The sequence below is a fragment of the Labrus bergylta genome, chromosome 19, assembly GCF_963930695.1.
Source record: "Labrus bergylta chromosome 19, fLabBer1.1, whole genome shotgun sequence".
Taxonomy (NCBI): domain Eukaryota; kingdom Metazoa; phylum Chordata; class Actinopteri; order Labriformes; family Labridae; genus Labrus; species Labrus bergylta.
This window is the reverse complement of record NC_089213.1, coordinates 21226697-21246795: the sequence shown is the minus strand read 5'-3', so window position 1 is coordinate 21246795 and position 20099 is coordinate 21226697. Positions and strand designations below refer to the sequence as shown.

At 39.0% G+C, this 20099-nt stretch overlaps 2 protein-coding genes across 5 annotated transcripts in view; one reads left to right on the top strand and one right to left on the bottom strand.

The window, feature by feature from the left end:
• Positions 1–15283, top strand: part of LOC110005524 (ras/Rap GTPase-activating protein SynGAP-like) — a 43257-nt gene extending 27974 nt beyond the window's left edge. For 3 of the 4 annotated variants that reach the window (XM_065948038.1, XM_065948039.1, XM_065948040.1), the window contains 7 exons: positions 213–417; positions 729–1307; positions 3869–4435; positions 4548–4709; positions 5980–6191; positions 8134–8206; positions 10119–15283. In XM_065948038.1, the coding sequence (XP_065804110.1) occupies positions 213–417; positions 729–1307; positions 3869–4435; positions 4548–4709; positions 5980–6191; positions 8134–8206; positions 10119–10145 (1825 nt within the window). In that variant the 3' untranslated portion in view covers positions 10146–15283. The remainder of the gene's footprint in view (positions 1–212; positions 418–728; positions 1308–3868; positions 4436–4547; positions 4710–5979; positions 6192–8133; positions 8207–10118) is intronic. The other variant, XM_065948041.1, reaches the window with a different exon arrangement.
• A 2951-nt stretch (positions 15284–18234) lies between these two features.
• Positions 18235–20099, bottom strand: part of LOC114920344 (relaxin-3 receptor 1-like) — a 3187-nt gene continuing 1322 nt past the window's right edge. The window contains exon 2 of the mRNA XM_029277521.2: positions 18235–20096. Coding sequence (XP_029133354.1) covers positions 18765–19976 — 1212 coding nt within the window. The 5' untranslated portion in view covers positions 19977–20096 and the 3' untranslated portion in view covers positions 18235–18764. The remainder of the gene's footprint in view (positions 20097–20099) is intronic.

Below are 20099 nucleotides of genomic sequence, written 5' to 3'. Positions count from 1 at the left end.
TTTGGTCAGGGTCCTTAGAAGCATCTTATCTCTTTTTCTCTCCCCTCCTTTTCTGATAAATCTCCACTGTTCACTGTTCTTATAAAGATATAAAAATACATTTGTGTTACACTCCATATTGCCCATACACATTGTAAAATATAGTCAAGTACATTATATCTATGAGTCATTGTTGAAGTTTGTAACGTGTCTTCCTGTTGTGTATTCTGCAGCTCAATAGACATATCACGCCTGCCGTCCCCAACCACTGGAGTCTCAGCTGTAGAATCTCTCTCGTCCAACCTGAACATGAGGCGTCAAGCGGAACGGGACCTCCGCTCATCGAGGGAAGTGTTCTATGTGACCCGCCCACCGCTGGCTCGATCCAGCCCCGCCTACTGCACGAGCAGCTCCGACATCACTGAGCCTGATCCAAAGGTATTGAAGTAAAGACGTCATGTAAAAGTTTGATTTAAATTCTGTTTCTGTTCCCTGGTTTATGTCTGGATATTAAAAAAAACAAAGATTTGAACACTAAACCATGGAAGATAAGCTTAATGGAATAACCTAATTACAAATCCTAAATAAAACACTGGTTTGGAATTACTTTATGAATGCATTTGGCGGCCTAAATCATTTTAATTCAACTTGTAAAAAATGCACAGAGATTTAGAGAAGAGTCATGTGTGTTCTCTTAGTCATGATCTATGTCCTTAAAGAAGTAACTTTGTTAATCTTGTCTCTCTCAGGTCCACAGCGTGAATAAAAGTGTGTCCATGATGGACCTTCAGGACTCCCGCATGAACAGCATTTCCAACCTGAACTCTGTGGGAGACATGCTCACTTCCTCTCAGGCTTCCATCGCCGGCCTGGGCCACAGCTTTGGGAACCTCTGCGGCCCTCTGCGTATGGGGGGGCACATGCCAGCGGGCTCGGCTGGCTCCGGCTTGAGGCTGAGCCAGATGGGCCACATAGGGGGTCCCACAGAATCCATCTCCCAACAGCAGCAGCAGGCGGCAGCGGCCATGAACTTCCCGCTGTCTTTCCAAAACCCGCTGTTCCATCTGGCCGCCCAGAACTCCCCGGCTCAGTCTCAGCCTCACCCTCCTCCCCTGCTCCTCGCCCCTGAGCCCGAGAACGGCCACCATGACTACCAGCCGGCCTTTGGCAACAACGCCTTCTCCCGCAGTGAGGACCTGTCGGGCCTGCGGTCGCAGAGCAGTCTGGTGCAGCCCAGCATTGTTCACTCACACAGCTACAGCGATGACTTCACCCGGCAGAATCAGAACAACGACTTTGCATGGCACCAGCTGTCTCTGCAGGTGCAGGTAGGAAGCTCTCACTCATCTGCACATTTGAAATGTTACAGAGACGGATTACTGTTACCAAAATAACTTTTCTGTGCTTAAAAGATTTAAATTATAATAATATATATATAAATATAATTTAAAAAAAATAGATTTCTATCTAAATACTCAAAGACGCTTTGACAGGAAAGATGCTTTGACAGGAAACAAATAAAATAAAATAAAATAAAATAAAATAAAATAAAATAAAATAAAATAAAATAAAATAAATATATTCTCATATTAACAATACTTGCAGTTGATAACGAGATCTGTGCTGCAAACCTTTTCCTTACCATTTTATCTGCACAGGTGACTCTCGCGCTTGAGCTGTTCAGAATCTGTTATTTTATGTGTAGATGCCCTTCCTATCTTCTTTGGGAATCTGCAGTATAATGTCAGAGGTGAAACACTCATCACAGATTTTAGACATGAATTTGTAACACCAAACCATCTCTATGCTGAAGACTATTTGTAGAACATGAGCAGCTGAACAGGACTTTTCTATCCATTAGTACTACATATAACTGGGTGTGCCTAATAAATGTGGAACTAAGTTTATATCTTAAGCTTTTTTACTGATTGCTAGTATCCTCGGCCTATAGGGAATCTGGAAATATCAATTTTGTAATTAAGATAGTTTTTGGTTTGAATGCCATGCCCGTCTAGATTCTCCCTCTCTGAGGTTTAATACTTTTTTAAAAGCCTTAACAGAGCTGTGAATAAATAAATCACAGTCCCTGCAATAAACTTTTCCCAACTGGCCGAGATCAAATTAACGTTCAGCGACTTTTATTTTTTTGCCCCCCAGAAGCTATCTTCTCAGGGTGGTAATACTTTCCAACAGCACAGAAACTGGCTTGGTTTGGCCGAAAGGGGCTGAACATATCTGATTGGTAGAGTGCTGCCTGCATTTTTTTCACCTGGTTGCTATGGTTTTTCTATAGTGATGCAAAATTATAAAACTTTGTAGTTTTTTCATTGCCTCAGTGGATTCATCTGCAAAATCTTAGCAGGTCTTTGCACCCCAATAAAAGCAGATGACATGAGGCTGAATGAACCATTTAGTACTTAAATACAAGTAAATCCTGCGTCTTTAAATGTTTTGTTGTAATTATGACCTAGGATTTGGTTTAGGACAGACTAATGTGACAACTTATATTTAAACTGCTAAAAGTGGCTGATGAGGTTGAAAATAAATACTGTATTTGATGTAAGTGTAGTATTCAAAACATAAGAGAAGCATAGATACAGAAAAAAAAATCTGGATCTTACATTGACCAAGAAAAATGTCTTTATGGAACGGCTCAAACTTGGTGTTAAACTCAAATCCATTTCTAGAAACTGAAAGTATGCCTCTAAACTCCTTTGGACTTATTCAATGTCACACGTACAAGTAGATCTCCTCGCTCTTCTTCTTCACTTTTATTTTAGTTATCAGTCAAATGTCATAAAAACACAGTTTGATCACTACAAGAGAGAGAATGACGAGGGAAGTCACAGCCAGCTTCTCATTTGTTCAGTGTTCTTTAAAGATCTGGGTTCAAACTGACTCGCACATTTGAGAGTCCTGTCAGTTATTCTTAGTGTGATTTTTCACACCACAGCTGAACATCCAAAAACTGTCTCTGCCTCAATCACTGAATTCAGATCCACTCGTTACCTGCTGGCACTTCAGGTTTTTTTCAGGATTAAGACTGGTTGTCAGGTTACAAAATGGTTCTCTTTTTAATCAGGGGAAGTTGAAAATGGAAGGGATACTTGGTTTGCACACTGAAGCAGGATTATTGACTGGACTGTGTCAGGTTTTTGACATCAATCATGCTGCGTGTCCTTATTTGAACAAAGCTGAAAATCTGATCTCAGAACTCCTCGACAAAGACGTTTTCTGAAAGACTGCGTAATCACGACCTGCTTTGAAGCACATTTTAATGAGATAACTTTAAAATGTAGATTTTAGACTTTAATTAAACTGTCACTTGCTTGATGAAGTCTCATCAGTAGGATTCTTGTAGTTCTTAGAACACGTTTTAATGAGACAATGGCCTGGCTTTGACCTGATGGAGTACTCAGAGGCTGCAGAACTTTACTACAGCATGTCCTTGAAAAAGTAACGCGTTTAATTAAACAGTCATGTATTCTGGAGCTATTTCTGTCCGGCTGCGTGGGCTTCAATGGAACAAACATCACAAGTCTGCTGATTATTAATGCAGATGGATTCTATCCATCTATCCATCCACAGTATCTATCTATCTATCTATCTATCTATTTATCTATCTATCTATTTATTTACAGATTGTCTTGCTTGTCCCTTCATCCTCCCCTCTTATCCATTTGCAGATTCTTTCAAATTGAATTCTTAATTTTTTTTTAAATTAAAATTTTCAGAAATGTCACCACTATGGAGCGTTTAATTGTTTGTATTAAATGTATGTATTTTTTAAATTCTGCACTAGACTTTGTCTTTCCTTTTTATGAATTAAATTTACTCGACAGTTTCCATTTTCTCTGCCACTTCACCACTTCCCTTTCTCTCCTCTCAGGAGTCCCTCCAGCAGCAGCATATGATGGGAGTTGCTGCGCAGACAGCCACCGGCACGGGTACCCCCGCCTCTTTGGCCACACCGCCCACTACAGTTCATCCTGTCCGCCAACAACACCTCAAGTCACAGCGCTCCATCAACACTCCAGCCACTGCCACTCCTCCGAAGGTTCGCCCGCAGAGCAGGAACCTCCTCCTCGACTCCTCTGACACCAACTTCAGTGGCAGTCAGCCTAAGCAGCGCACCACTCAGCAGCCTTCGCAACAGCAACAACAGCAGCAGCAGCTGCAACAGCAGCTTCAACAGCAGCTGCAGCAGCAGCAGCAGCAGCTGCAGCAGCAACAACAGCAACAGCAGCAGCAGCAACAGCAACAACAGGACGCACAGCTATCTGTCACTGACAGTCCAGCTCCCGGGCTCCCGTACCAGACGAGCTCAGCCAAAGAGAACCAGGGTCCATCAGCGGCTGCAGAGGTGTCGACAGACACACCAACCAAAAGTACCAAGAAGTCTCAGGCACAGCTGCAGCCGCCGCAGCAGCATTTGCTCAAACCAGGCAATAAACAGGTCAATGTAGATACCACGCTTTTCCCGAAACTGTATAAAAATGTTTTATTTGAACTCTTAACATGAAGGAATACATTTCAAGCTTGACTTATCCATGTGTTTTTTTTTTCAGGGTTCCCAGTCAACATTGAACACATCAGCCCTCAATGAGCGGACAGTGGCCTGGGTGTCCAACATGCCACATCTCTCTGCTGACATTGAGAGCCTGCGGCCGGACCGAGAGGGCCAGCTGAAGGAGTATTCAAAGAGCATGGATGAGTCTAGACTGGAGAGGGTCAGCACATTTTATTTCTTACTACCCACCATGTAGATTCTTCCTGTGAATATATACATCACATATAATGGTATGAAAATACTATTCTGTTCTTCTTTTAAGAGTTTAGCATGGTGATAGCTGTGACTCTGAAGTGGTAACAGTTTGATTCCATATAAATCACAGGACAATGTACCTGTGACATGAATGTAAAGTTTATGAACACAAAACCAGAGTATTGATTCAGTTTATTTTCTGACAACACATTTTAGGATAAGGATCTCTCAGCTTATGTCAGCAACAGAAAGAATAGAAGACATAGAAAGCCTTTATTGTTCTTAAACAATTGCACAATGAAATTAGAAATGCTCCAAGTTAGAGTGCACAACAAACAGGCATACACAGCTACAAACAACAAGAATTCACCTGAGAGAAGAGAGACACAAACACCCACTATCTCAGAGCAGCTTAAGTTAGCACATGTTAGTGTAGCCTGCAACAAAAGAACTCATGTCTCATGTCAGACAATGACAGTTTATCTGCAAAGCTTCATCACATATTAAAACCACAAATCTTAAAATCCAACGTTTCCTTCATATTTTTCATGCTGAAGCATTTTAAGCTTGCAAAGCCATATCAACTTGTCATGTGAAAACACATCACGTGGGGGGAACTACAGCCGCAGATTAGCCATATGCACATTTGCACGGATGCAGTTAAAGGTCGGTGTTGATTAGTCTGCATGATGCCACATAAATAAATAACAGGAACAGATATGATCAAGTGAAACATGGCTGCAATTATGACATAAGGGAAGAACACACATACTGGCTCTGATTGCAGGAAACACATTTATTAATCATAAACATACGCTGAAGCTATAAGCTGCTGACTCATCCATGCACAAATTCAGATGTCTATGTGTTTATTAACTGCTGATATGGTACATGTAAAGCTAGGTTAAGCAGACGAACGCACATGAGAACAATCACCGTTCTTCACTGTGTCAGCCTCCTCTCTTCTGTGGTGCTTTTGCTATCATGTACAACTCCTACACTCCTGTCTATATTAGAAACACACGTCTTGGTGCAGAGCATGGAAATCGTTGATTGCACACATTGAAGCCTACCACACTTCCTCTGCACAATTATTTCACTTGCTGCTTGGCACAAAAAGAGCTGCACAGCAGAGCATTGTCTGTATCACTTAAAATCCCTCATCACTCCAGAAACATTTGTCTGAACTTCAGCGTGACAGCACAGGTGACGTGACTTTGTTTTTTTTATTGCAGGTAAAAGAGTACGAAGATGAGATCCATTCGTTGAAGGAGCGGCTGAAGATGTCTCATCGTAAGCTTGAAGAGTACGAGCACAGGCTTGTGTCACAGGAACAGCAGACGAGCAAGATCCTGCTGCAGTATCAGAACCGGCTGGAAGACAGCGAGCGGCGCCTGAAGCAGCAGCAAGTGGAGAAGGACTCCCAAATCAAAGGCATCATCAACAGGTGATTAGTTTCGGCTCCAACCGGAGCTGTCAGAAATGAGGCCGTGCACAATCACTGCTTTTTCTACTTCATCAAACCTTTCACACAAAAGTTGCTACTAACCTAGTTTAAAATAATAATCAGTTTTATCTATTCTATTAGAAATCCACAATATTATTCAAATGTATGCTCTACACACAGCTGGGTTAGGCATTTCATATTCACTACATGAAAACAATCTGCAGCTTGTAAAGTAGAGTAAAGTAGTGTTCGCTGCAGTGAAAGCAAATGTTTGACTTCTACAAAAAGTGATGCAACATTACGGCAGGAAAATTCAGACGCAGTAATTGAATGAGGTGTTTTAGTTATTTTCTAGAAATCTTGAAATCAGTCTTTTGTCTAACTGCTCGGACACAGCTGTCCCTCTTGTCTTTAGGAAATTCACTTTTAGACTAAAAAAAAAATTGTTTACAAAATAAAAGTCTGTAAAATACAGAAAACAACTCGCATGATGTCATATGTATCCATTCTTTAAAGAAATAGGGAGATGTTTGTGGTTATATGCTTATTTGCTGTCTCCCTAAGAGTTGAGTAAGTGATAATTCCATCCTCATATTCAGTATATGCTGTGGAATAGAAAATTAGCATAGCTTAGCATAAGATATGGAAGCAAAGTATAAACAGGTTGCCTGGCTGCTACCACTTTTAAAATGATTAAACCCCCCTCTGGAACCACTGATTGGACATTTCTGTTTATGTCTGACTGAAGCAAGCAGGATGTGATATTCTGATTACTGAGCTTTATGGGTGCTGATGCTGTTTATGCTAACATGAGCAAAAAAAAGGCACAGTTAACATAGTGATATGTATCATGTTAACTTAGCTTATACATGGCCATGATTTGGTGCACCTCCTCATAGGTTATCTTCAAATGTAAAAGTATGATGCAAGAGAAGTTTATTACATATTTCAATTGTTGTGACTTCTTCTAGAACAGTTTGACTTCATTGGACTTGAGAATCAGATATAAAAGCTGTTGATTTAATGCATCTACTGTTATCATCATAGCAGTAGAGGATGGAGGCACTTTATCTGGCATTTTCTTTTGCAGGTTTTCAGAAATCATTGTGCGACTATGTTGTACTCAATTTTCACTGAATATGGCCGTTGTGTCAACGCAAGTAGTTCAATAATCAAAACAATAGGACAGGGGACGCACTTATTAGGCACCCATAGTGGGGGGAAAACTCCAGTAGGTATTTTTACATGGAAAAAAGAAATGGAATTAGTCTTCCTATCCAACTCCCAGAGACCAAGCAAATGAGCATATTTCCTGAAATGTGGAACTATTCCTTTAAATGAGACTCATTAAAATTCACAAACTTGAAAAAGTTCACAAGGGTAAGTTTCAAATTAAGGGGATTTGTTGTAGCATATTTGAAAAACTTTCTCAAAGAGCAAAAAAATTAAGCCAGGATTATTATTATTGAGCTGCTGCAACAGGATGGACATGTTTAATGGGGCAAATTGGGAGTCCCAACCAATGTAGACCACGTAGAGCAAGTCACTTCATTGTTTTTTTAAAAGCCAACATTTTCTATAACTGGAGTTTATAGAGGCCACATTTTTTACATTTGATAGAGAGCCTCCTTTGGTTAAGTGAAAACTGTCAATCTCTGAACACAAAACCCAGCAGATGGGTGCACACTTTAAAATCCTGCACACACTCATTTCACAAGTTCTGTATCTGAACAGCTGAATTTGAACGGCCTCAGCAGTTCTGAAGGAAGTTCACATTCAGCTTCAAGAAGCTCTGAGGATAGCTGAGCGTACCCAGAAACATGTCAAGACCTTAATATCATCATATGGCCGCATAATCCTACATTAAATTTTGAAAAGAACACCGGCTTCATGATTCTATTTTTGTCAACCGGTTTGTTTGTTTGTATTTCCCTGTTGTCAGACTCATGGCTGTGGAAGATGAGCTGAGAGGGGGTGCCATTCCTGATATTAAGCCTCGAATCCTCACAGACCAGGTTTGTGCCTGTGTCTACGTCTTTTATCATCCCTATTTGCTAAACCAGTCATGTCCTAAAACAGTTTGCATCATTCCTGCATCACATCCTAAGCATTTGCCAAAGCCAGTGCAGGGGAAAAAGTTTGCAGCTGTCATACACTTCACCTGATCCCATCTCTCTAAAGAACATGTCTGTCACATCTGCAGTAACATTTCACCATTTACTGCACACGTCTAAGGGGGAGGGGGGGATTGAATAATCCTAATAATGCCGAGCTGGATTACGCTTTAATTCATGTACGAAGGTTAATCACGCTTGTCTCTGTGAAGGAATAGCAAGTCTTCAACACCGAAAGTGAATATTATTTAGCATGAAAGCTTGATTTTATACCGCAGGACGTATTCATCATTAGAAAACCTTGACTGTGTGAGTCACCGGCGGCATCACAGTAATTCTGCAGGGCTGAGCGTCGTGAATGCACCATGTGGGCTGCATTGTGACGCAGGAGAAGAGGCTGAGTGTGTTCCGTATTTACGCTGAAATGAACTCGGGAGAGACAAAATTTGCTACCCTTAAAAATCTGTCACCTTCTTCTATTAGATGCAAGAGAAACTAAGTAGTCCCTTGGAAACTCAAAGCACTTATACAGAAGTATTTCTTCATTAAGTTTCCTGTGACTGCGCTATTTTTACACCAGACTCTTTTTTTAACACATGTGAGTACATGGACATCTAATCCTGCTTTATAAGCGTAAAACTCTTTAACTAGACTGTTTATGAGGCCTGAGATTCTGTTTGGCGAGTTGCCTTTTTCAGCTCAAGTTATAGAGAAAAGAAAACTTTCTTATGATGCTTAGTGTTTCACTCATTTAAAGAAGAATCATTGTCCGAGAAAGTGTTGAGAGGGGCTATTCCTTCAGAGTGGGAGAGTACTGGATTTCTTTGTGTCATCTTTTTCTTTTCAAAGAAAACTGAGAATTAAGATTTAAAGGAAAACATTTTAAATGTTTATTTTCACCTTGTTGATGAGAGGAGAGTTAGAACATTCATTAGATATTACGATAATAACCTAAATCTGTAGCTAGGTAGCTTAGCCTCACTTCGCCCAAAGGTAACAAAATCCGCCTACCAGCAACTCAAAATCTAAGTCACTGAAACAGAGAAAACAAGGTTCTTTTTTAAACAATTTCAGTGTCTAATTTCCATGGCATGGTCATAAAGACCTTAAAAAAACTTGGACACAATTCTGCATCAAGCCCTCATTAGGAAGTCAAACAAACGTTAAGGCTCTTTTAAAGCTGTACAACACATTTTCCGATTGGGGCATAGAGCGGGCTTTCCCAACCTTGGGGTCCCAACTCCAATTCCATATTCACATGGAATTCAAATGGGATTGTCTGATATTTGTATTTATTGATCAATAAAAAAATATATTGTATATTAAAATGGAACATAGGCTACTGTGGGCCAAAGCCAATGCCAAAACATGAACTTTGCAGAGTCTCTGTCTGTCTGTCCTCCATTGTGCTGAAATGTCATCCCAGCCTTTCTTCCTCTGTTCATAATAATATACACCAAAAAGCCTAAATATATGTTTACATGCAACACAATAGAAAAACTACTACAGTTTGACATACACTCTTTCTCTGTTTCTAAATCTGTAATCTAAGCTTTACCCCAGCCTTTTGAATGCTCTAGGCTAGTTGTTTCCCCCAGTTTCTAGTCTTCATGCTAAGCTACATGGCTATAGGCTCCAGCTAGATATTTACATTAGAGTGGTTTTTGGAGAGGGGGTCTTTTCTTCTGATTCTCAGCGAGAAAATAAATGAACACATTCTGTAATCCTGTAAACTTGTTCCCTTATAAAAGGTGTGAGTTGGAGATAGATTATAATTCCACTTGTTTTTCTCTCCCTTCACTCTAACAACCAGGTCTATGGTGGCCACCCAGGATCCTGACTGCCACTTTCCAGGTGACCAGAGGTCTTGATGGTCACTCGGGTGTAAGAAGACTGATTCAGATCCTCCCACACAAAAAAAACCATGAAGAGAAACTTTTGCAGTGCATCCAGCAGGTCCACTGGAGGCTTCATCACAAACTTTGCACATAATCAAACTTAGCCTGTATGAAAATGACAATCATCGTGAGGACCAACGTGTGCAGAGAGTCTTCGGCACATTGACTGAAATCTAAGCCAATGCCACAACAATGGCAATACTGAACCTGATGGTTTTCTTTATTCAATCATATGATGTGAGAAGAGATGGGAGAAACACCGGTCATGGGGATGGAGTCATGATGTTTCCCTCTACAAGCAGCACACACTTGCTTCTCACTTAAGATGCTGCAGACAAAATGTAAAAACAGCCTTTACAAGCACAATATCCCCTCCTGGTGATGCCTGTGATGAGCAACAAGCATGTTGTATAATCATGTGCCATCTATGATCCATGGATACAGGGTACAGGCAGAGACCTGTGTTACCATTCGATTCTATTTCAATCTTTTAATAACGTGTTCGCAATGCAAAGAAATTTGAACCTACAAGGATACAAATCATTTTTATTTGATGCATCCTTTCTAGTAGAGCCATTCCATCCAAAGAGATGCCAAACAAACAAACACAAACAAATCAACTCACTTCTTGAAATACAATCCACGTGTTCCTTCAGCACACAGTGTAAAGACAGAACAACAGTCTCTGGACTCTAAGTGTATAAAAACTCTCAAAGTGATATAACCTTTGAAATAATGGAAATACAGCAACACAATTCAACGAAGGTTATTATTTCTTTTGTTTACTTTGTAAAAATATTTATCATATTCAGATATATATATGACTTTTCAAATTAGTGATACAAAGTGCTTTATAAGTTATAAATATGACGACGGGACATGAAATGAAAATGGGTGAAAATGAAAGAATATTGAATTTAAAGGCGCAGTCCACTGTTTATAACTCGCAATTCTCAGTCCATAAAATATCTTTTTAATTTCCTCTGAGCCTCTGAAGGAGATTAGTTTAATTTGATATTCAAACTCCACATTCTGTCTAAAACAATTGGCGTGTGGACTTTCACAGACATGGTTATGAAGCAGGTAGTCAGTGAAGACTGGTGAAAATATTCTGTTTGTGGCATAATGTTTGGAGCTTCACTTGTGCAGTGAACAATGGCCACCTGTACACCAGCATGATTTTTGTACCTGGATGATTACATCTGATCCACATGCCATTTTGTATTAATCATGTGATCCCAATAAGCAAATGTATGTATATGTTTGTTTAATATGGAGAAAGCACACCAATGACTACCAGTGCAAAATGAAAGATTTAAACATGTCTGAGTTAGCATGAATGCTAACTTACATCCGTAGTCCCTAGGTAGGTAGCAGCTACGTTAAAAGTGACGACGTTCAACACAGTTGTAAAAAAGACTTTGTGAAACATGTCGGGGACAAACAAACACTTCACTAACTGGTGGATGAACAAACAAGGTTCCATAGGAAGCAAGGTCATAGATGGTGCACAGTACTAGCAGTACTAACTATTTCTTGTAGTTTTCTGCTAGCAGGTTGTGTTGGAGTTGGGTAAAGTTTCAATATGCTATTGTGGTCCCGACCCCCTCCAGATGCTCTCTGTTTGCATTCAGAGCTCAGTGTGTTCTGTGTGCACTAACATGTGTTGTCCTCACATAGATAGGACATCCAGAAACAAAGTGTTTTCAGGGTGTTAATGGGGATGAAGAGTCCAATTAGATCATTCAAAGATGCTGCATTTTTGCCATTCTTTTATTCTCTGTATCCTACAAGACTTCCAACTTACTGGGGGTGGAACATTAAATCTTGGAGTTTCCCCTCGTTCTAAAACAAAGTCTGCATAACTGTTGAACCATGCCTTCAGAACGGTTAGGCTAAGAGATGAAAATAATGGCTCCATTACTTTTAGCAACAGCTGGACCCCAGCCCATCTTTTACTCTGTTGCTCCAAACCTACCAAAGTAGCCAGGCTTCAAAACTTAAGGGTCAACGTGGAAATTAAAAAAGAAAGATATGGTCTGCCATTTTCATTATTTATCTTTTCTTTTCGTTTTTAGCATTTTCTTCTCTTTTTTTTTTTGGACAGCACTTTGTAACATTGTTTTGAAAAGTGCTGTATTTATCAATTTCAATAAGTATTATTATAAACATTTTGTGCAACTGGAAACAAACCATATTATAGCAAGTAGTGAATTACTCATCTGTTGTGTGTACTGTTTCTGAAGCATAGATGTGCAACACTTCTGCATGTGCTTTTTAAACTGCGAGGATGAGTACGTTGATTTGTTGTCAGATATTATAATGTACAAAAATGGAAACTTTGACGTGCTTTCTCACAGGAAGGCGCCTTTTTTTTTCTCTTCTTTTTTTTTTTTTAAAGAAAATACAACCTGCTAACTCTTCCATTTTTTCAGAAGAGAGTGGCATTGGGCCTTTTGCATTATACAACATACAAGTACTTTAAGAAAGGAGCAGGAACCGCAGACCAACAGAAGGAGGAGAGAGCGGGGAAACAACAGAACAATAAGGAGTTTCTAAGCAGGGAAATGTAGTATATGTGCATAGGATTTGACTGCCTTACAGTCTGTGCCACAAGGCCAAAAATGACAATGCCCATACAAAAAAAAACCTTGTAAACTTTGTACATTGAATGTCATTTTTTTGTAGTCGGGTGATAAATTAATAAGCAGTGTGTTGGTTAACTCTGTATGTTAGTCAGAATCATTTATATTCCAGATTTCATGGTTGATATCATTTATCTTAACCTCTTGCCTTTAAGAAGACATTTTCTTTAGAGATAAATATCAATGATACAAAGTTATATGTTTATGTTACCAGAAATGTATAAAATAGCTTAATGTATATTTATTCTTATATGTAAAATGTATTCAAATCAAGGGTAGGCCTTCAGGCATGTTCAACTTGTGGTTTAAAAAGACAACTCTTATATTATCATTGACTCTTAATGCTGCAATCCAGAAACTACAGTGCTATGGCGTGACTGCGTTCATGGGATGAGAGTTGAATAACTTCCCAGCTCATCACATTTTCTGTCACGTGGAATAACCAGAGAAACTCTGGAAAGATCTCGCCTACAGTATGTATGGGGTGTAATCAAAATAGCAGTGGTGCTTTCAAAAATACTGGATTGCAGTTTTAAGTAATCTTCTGAAACATGCGTTTATTTATTTGGACTGCATTGCAATACAGTATTTTGAAATGTAATACTGCACTCCTGTTTCCATTTCAGTAGAAGCTGCACTCTATGACCTGAACAACAATGTTTATAAAGATGTGAAAATATATATCATGTTCCCATGTGATCTTGAAACTCTCTCTGGATTAGCTGCAGTGGTACAGTATGCTACCTCTGAAATTGTGCCCTCCTCTCTCTTTTCTGTTGTTTTTAAGGATCCTTTATAGTCTGCTTTACACACTAAGAAGAGACTTTCTTCCATGTGGCCAAACAACTATTTCATGTAAGACCCAGTGCTAACAAACAGTTATCATTTTCTTTCTGAGCTAGGCTTAATTCTTGGTTGCTTTTGCATTGCTATCGCTAACGCTAGCAATGATCATTAAAAAAAATCAGAATTTTCAGAATTTTCATTTCCATTTCTACAATGTGTAATTTCTCTGGTGTTGATATTTTATTAAATGAATGAAATGTTTCATAGTCAGCACGAAAAAAGCAATGGACATTTTGCTATTGATCTTCATAACTAGAAACATTTTCATTGCTTTAACTAAAATAGCAATGCACATTTTCAACTCTCATCTTCATTGCTATTCCAGAAAAGTAATGAAGAAGCAAAATAGGGTATTTTTTAATTCCATCACCGGGCCATTCCTAGTTTGTCTTGTGGACTATTTAAGTGCCATTACCATAACATTCACAAGAAAATCTGCTTTTAATTTCACGCTGAGATCGCTTATGTTACATGTGTTTGTCAGGTGTGACATGAACACAAAAGGATCAGTTCTGGGGTCTTTTTGAAGAGGATCTATCCTGTAGGGAGTCCCTGAGAACTACACACCATGGGGACTTTTTTTTATGTCTGCATTTGCACCCCCACTTCTACTTTAGCTACTCTGAAGCAGGAGCTAAAAAGGTTCCTCTAATCTTCTACGAACTCAAATAGTTCATAGTTCCTGCGGTGTAGAATCAATAACAAATGCCAAATGCTCAAAAATATAGTAACGCAATCTTGGCTGAGTGACCATTGATGCAAAGTACAACTCAAATAGCTCATGAAATGAGGGATCTATGCGTACGTTACTTCTCTGCTTTTTTATTTATTTTTTGGTCTCATCTCACCCATAAAGAGAATGTTAAATATAAGCCCTCTTTTGTATGATTTGTGACATATAAAGGAGCAAAAGTTGCATCTCTTGGTTCAAATGTAAAAATGAGACCATGCTTCAGCATTATAACACGTGGTGAGGAATATAATTGAAGCCACTGTTGAAGAAGTGCTTTATGTTTACAGAATCACAGCATTTTAGAGGATATATGAACCTTTGTTGATCCAAAGGAGAAGAAGCTGCTTTGCTGCAGCTAATGCAGGACCTAAAACGTGAAAAAGAGATATCTTGTATATTTTAAAATAAGGGTATTTAACATCTATCAACATATTTACGTTTCTAAAAATGGATGTATAGCATTATGGAATGAATCAAAGTATTTTTCTTGGCAGCTATTATTCTGCACAATTGATCTACTGTGTCAAAAATATATAGTTGTTGGGATTTCTGACTTGAATTGGGCCTACTGGATGTATAACCTTAATTTACTTGACTTTTCTTTTGAAATAAGCCATGCCCCATGGATAAGCCATACCCTCCAGTCCCCTGTTCTAGTATGGTGGATGTTTAACGTCAGTAGTTTTATTTATAATGGTAGTTATTGTGGGTATGATTGCGCTTGTAATTATGATTATTATTAGTGTAAGTATACTTGATTGATATGATTTGTTTTGTTTGAACAAAGGGAATGTATTCATTTTTCAGGTGATTTTTTTCTGAGTGATTTCAATAAACTTATAAATCCCTAATTGAAGATCTTCTGTTTCAAGTGTTATGTTGCTCTACAGCAGTGAGAAAATCATTATTATTAAGGCTTTATAATATGGGATACAATTGCATTCATTGAATTTAATTACATGTTTTTTTATTGTTTCAAATCAATCACATTAGGTATATTATATTTCTAAGTATTCTGAGAAACAAGCAATCAGACTATAAGGTCATCTGAAAGAAAGGGAATCAACAGAGTCAAGTGGAGAGTATATTTTGGCTTCAGTAAATGCGTTTTCACTTTTAACTACTCAGATTAAAATCATAAACATAAGGGATTGTATCTTTATTGTTTACACTGAATGTGATTTCCTAAAGTCTGGTATTCTTATACAAAGCTTACAGACAGAAAGTACAAGGTACATCTTCAGAAGAAAAACGTTTTGAGGGAGGCAAACACAAGTCTTACTGTATCTCTAACATAACCAACATCTTGAAAATCTACTCTGAGACCTGCACACAAAAACGTTTGTGTTGTGTAGAGATGTTCATGTCTCCAGAGAGAAAGAAGCCTTGACTCTGATGCCTGAATAAAATCTTAACAAACACTTCAGCCCCTGGCTATACAGTAAAGGCGATACAGTCAAGCACTTCTGACCTAGCAACAGTAACTAAGGGGGGTATGGCTTTGGAATCCCAAATGACGCCCTCCCTCATCTAATAATTTAAGCTTCAATTAAACCTTTTCTCCCCAGTTTGCTGATTTTGTTGGTTAACTTCTCCAAGCATCTAAAGCTGTTTAAACAAATAATGGTCCAATCTCATTACATCCTGGTTTCTAATATGTCTCATGTCATTTGAACAGTGAACTAAAAGCGGGCATTCTGCTGCTCTCAGAGATAAGCATGATGCTGGAGGACTTCAGACAGTCACAGGCCTGACACACTGCCCTCTGCAGGAGTAAGTACAACAGCTCCAACTGTGCAGTTTATTTCTTCAGTTAGACTCCTCTGACATGTGTTTGATTCCCCCTGAAATGGATAGAGGATAAGGGGAGTTATATGTTATATTCATATGTCTGCTTCCTGTCTCCTGCTTTGCTCCTAATTGGAGGTCGGTCAGAGGTGAACTCAATCAATGCAGCAATGAGACTAAGAACAAGTTCTATAGAACACACATAGAGAGGCAATCAGGGACAAAAAAACACCAACTCCATGCATTATTGCAGGCCATGTATGTTTGCAATTATTCAAGCTGTTACTATAAAGTCAGTGCAGGATCTTGAAATGTGTTTTGTGCTGCTGCCTCACTTGGTCAAGACAATCTTGTCAAGGGGACTCTCAATCTCAACTAGGTTCATCCTCATAAATAAACTTTATTATATTCTTATTTTGTAAACTGTGTAATACTTAGTTGTCAAAGATTACGAAGAGTAGTTTTGGTTTTACTTAATGATTATGATACAAATTTGATTTTGGTCAAAATGGTCTTCAAACTGCTTTGGAAAACTTTTGAGAATCTTCTTCAGGAATTATCCCTCGCAATTACACACATTTAGATTGAGAACTGTTTGCAAATCTTCAGGAATCTACACCAAGTATGTCCTGGTATTTTGTTCAGGAATTGTGGGAGTTTTTGACTATAGTTTTTACGGATACTTTGGAAATATTAGTACAATTTCTTTACTAAATTTAATTTTTATTTTTATGGCAAATGTTTGGAATTTTTATAGATAATGTTTGGAAATTTCCCCAGAAATTTAAATTTGGAATTTTCCCTTTAGTTTTTTTTAAAGATTTTTCCATGAATTTGTAGGACTAGTACTGGCAAGTTTCGGACATCTTTTTTTCAGAACCTTTAAACAATTAGATATTTATGGAATTTGCCTAAAAATATTACTCAGGAATTAGCTATTTTCACTGAGATTTAACGGCTAGTTTCCTTGAAACATTTTTGATGTCCTTAAATTCTCCCAGCAATATTTGTGGATTTGGTTGAGATATGTTTTCCAGGAATTCTTAAAAAAGTTTAGGGAAACTGTCCTGGAAGTTTCCTTGGAATTCCATTGGACAGTTTTTCTGAAACTTTAAGGAATGTTCACCAGGGATTTTTTTGGAAACTCTGGTAAACTTTCACTAGACGTGTTTCGTAAAATTTTGACTGGGTTTTCTGAAAATGTTGCGTCAAATTTTTACAGTGAATATAAATTGGCTCCTGTTGCATTGGCTCCTATTGGTCCATATGTCTCAGTTTTGTCACAGCTTTTTTTCTTATACTGTACAACAAATACAGCTGAACTCCACAGTCCCTAATAGCTGGATTTTTATGTTGAACAACTACACCATCTTGTGGTGGACTGGGATTGTAGAAAGCAGAGTAAGCACACAGTAATTTAACATTTGAATTTAGACTGAAATTATACATTTGGGAAAAAGGATTTAAATTTAAAAAAAAAAATTCATAGAAATGTAAAAACTGCAGCAAACTCTGTTTGTATTTTCAGATGTTAGACTTTGAGTATGACAGATAGTGTTAATTGTCCTTACCAGTATTGAAACTTGTATTTAAAAAAGGAGTATCCTATAAATAACCAAATTCTAAAAACCTGCCAACCATTGTACAGACTTGGAACTTGGATTTAAAAAAGAAACAAAAGAAATGCACTTGTCTTCTGCCATTCAAAGTGACATTAGCTGTTACCAATGAATTGACCATGATAGTGATTCACTGCTTAGGAATTTTATATGTCAAGGATCTGCATTATTAACCTTGGATTCTAATGTTGATCTTTGTCTCTGCATCTTTATCTTGGTGCTTTGATGTTTTTTGCAAGTAAAAACATGTTAAACCTGATAACATAAAAAAAAAATAAACATGCAAGTTCGATTGAAGTTTGACATTAATTTTCCAATGTGACTGTCATTAAATACAGAACCGTGTTCTTCATCATCCACACTCCAAACCATCAATTTAAACATTGAAATTCAAGTGTACTCGTTGTAAATAATGCCTTTATTCAAAGCATCACTAATCAGGAAAGACAATTCAGTCACTTTTTTCTTTAAATCCATTTCTTTATAACAGAAGGACAAAAAGTGCTCACACCTGGACAAGACAATCACATCCAGGCCTATGGGTGCTGTAATGTTAGACTCCCAAACTACAGGAGGACAAATGTGTACATTTGTTTCAGAACAGTTGTCTTTGTTAGTATTTCTACAATATTAGGAAGATAGAAAGGGGACATCTTACATTTTTTAAATTTTAGTGAACATATAAAAGAATGATCCTAAAAGTTTACTTGTATTTCATGCTTACAGGAAGAACTTTGAACAAAAGACACAAAAGCTTATGTGTTTTTAACAAATCAGCGTATTTACACCAGATTGTGAGTATACATGTTGTATATCATTAGAGGAAAAGACAGGTCCTCCTTAAGCACTGAACACAAACTTTCCAAAGTAAAGTGAATCAACCTTTTTTTCATGAAAGCAAAACATGTGTTCACCACCTTTTTTTTGGCGTTACAGGGTGGACACTACAGTCGGCAGTGCAGAAAGAGGTGTGTATCTCCTTGTGTCAGTTTGGGTCGTCTGGCTGTAAACATTGTCAAGACGAATAGCCAGCTGCCCTGCTTGCCCTGACCCCTCCTCTGCATTAATACCATAGGGCACCTTGGACATAAAAGCCATGCTTAGCTTGAAGAGCATGTTGCGCAGGGCCACGCGGTACTCTTTTCTCACCAGGCAGTAGATAACAGGGTTGAAACAGCTGCTGGTGAATGCCAGGCAGTTTGCAAGAGGGAAAAAGTAGGTCTGAGCCAAATAGAATGACAGGCTGATATCAGCAATGTCAAGCTGGATGAGGACGCTCCAAAGTGTCAGGATGTTGTAAGGGAACCAGCAGGCGCAAAATGAGAGCACCACCACCGCTACCGACTTTGAAATGTCAGCCTTTCTCCTGGAGTGGCTGCCTTTGAGTTTGTGCCTGCAGAGAAAGCGCATGAGAAGAAGGTAGGAGACGATGATGGCGGTGTAGGGCAGCAGAAACCCCAGCACCACTCTCAGGAGCTGGTTTATCCCGAGCCAGGCCGTGCCATCTGGAAAGCGAAGCAGGCATGCTGCGTCGTTTCCACTCCCTACATTTTTCAGGTCTGCAAATACAGCTCTGGGTGTAGCTGCTACGAGAGCTCCAGCCCAGATAAAAGCTGTAGCCACTGGTGAGGTGCAGTATCTGCTGCACGAGGAGGCCCTTGGTTTGAGAGCCGTAGCCACGGAGCAGTAGCGAGTCACACTCATAGCTGTGAGGAAAAAGCAGCTAGCAAAGACGTTCAGCCCAGTAAGAAGGGACACAGCTTTGCATGTGGCCAAGCCAAAAGGCCAACTGTAGTCTAATGCAATGTCCACGGCCCAAAACGGCAAAGCGAGGGAGAAGAACAAGTGAGCTAAAGCGAGGTTGAACACAAAGAAATTGATGGTTCCCGTGGTGATGGTGTGAGTAGAATACATGAGGAACATCACTAACAAGTTGCCCAACACTCCTGCTGTGGCAACGACAAAGTAAACCACAGAGATGATGATTCTCAACCAGAGGGATCCATCATCCAGGGTGTCCAGCCCATTTTCAAGGCTGGTGTTGTGGAAAATGAGGTAGGAGTTGTTACACGATGAGCCCGCACTGCAGCTGTTGAGGATGCTTCTGAAAAACTCCAGTCTCTCAAAGTCAGAGTCTGACATGTTGCGACCTTGTCCGACTATTCTTTCAGATGTTTTTTTTCCGCCCGTCCTTCGAGTGCCAATAACGAACTAAAAATGTGAGTTCTGCTTGTCTGTTTCTTAGCTGACAGCCATCTGTCCCTG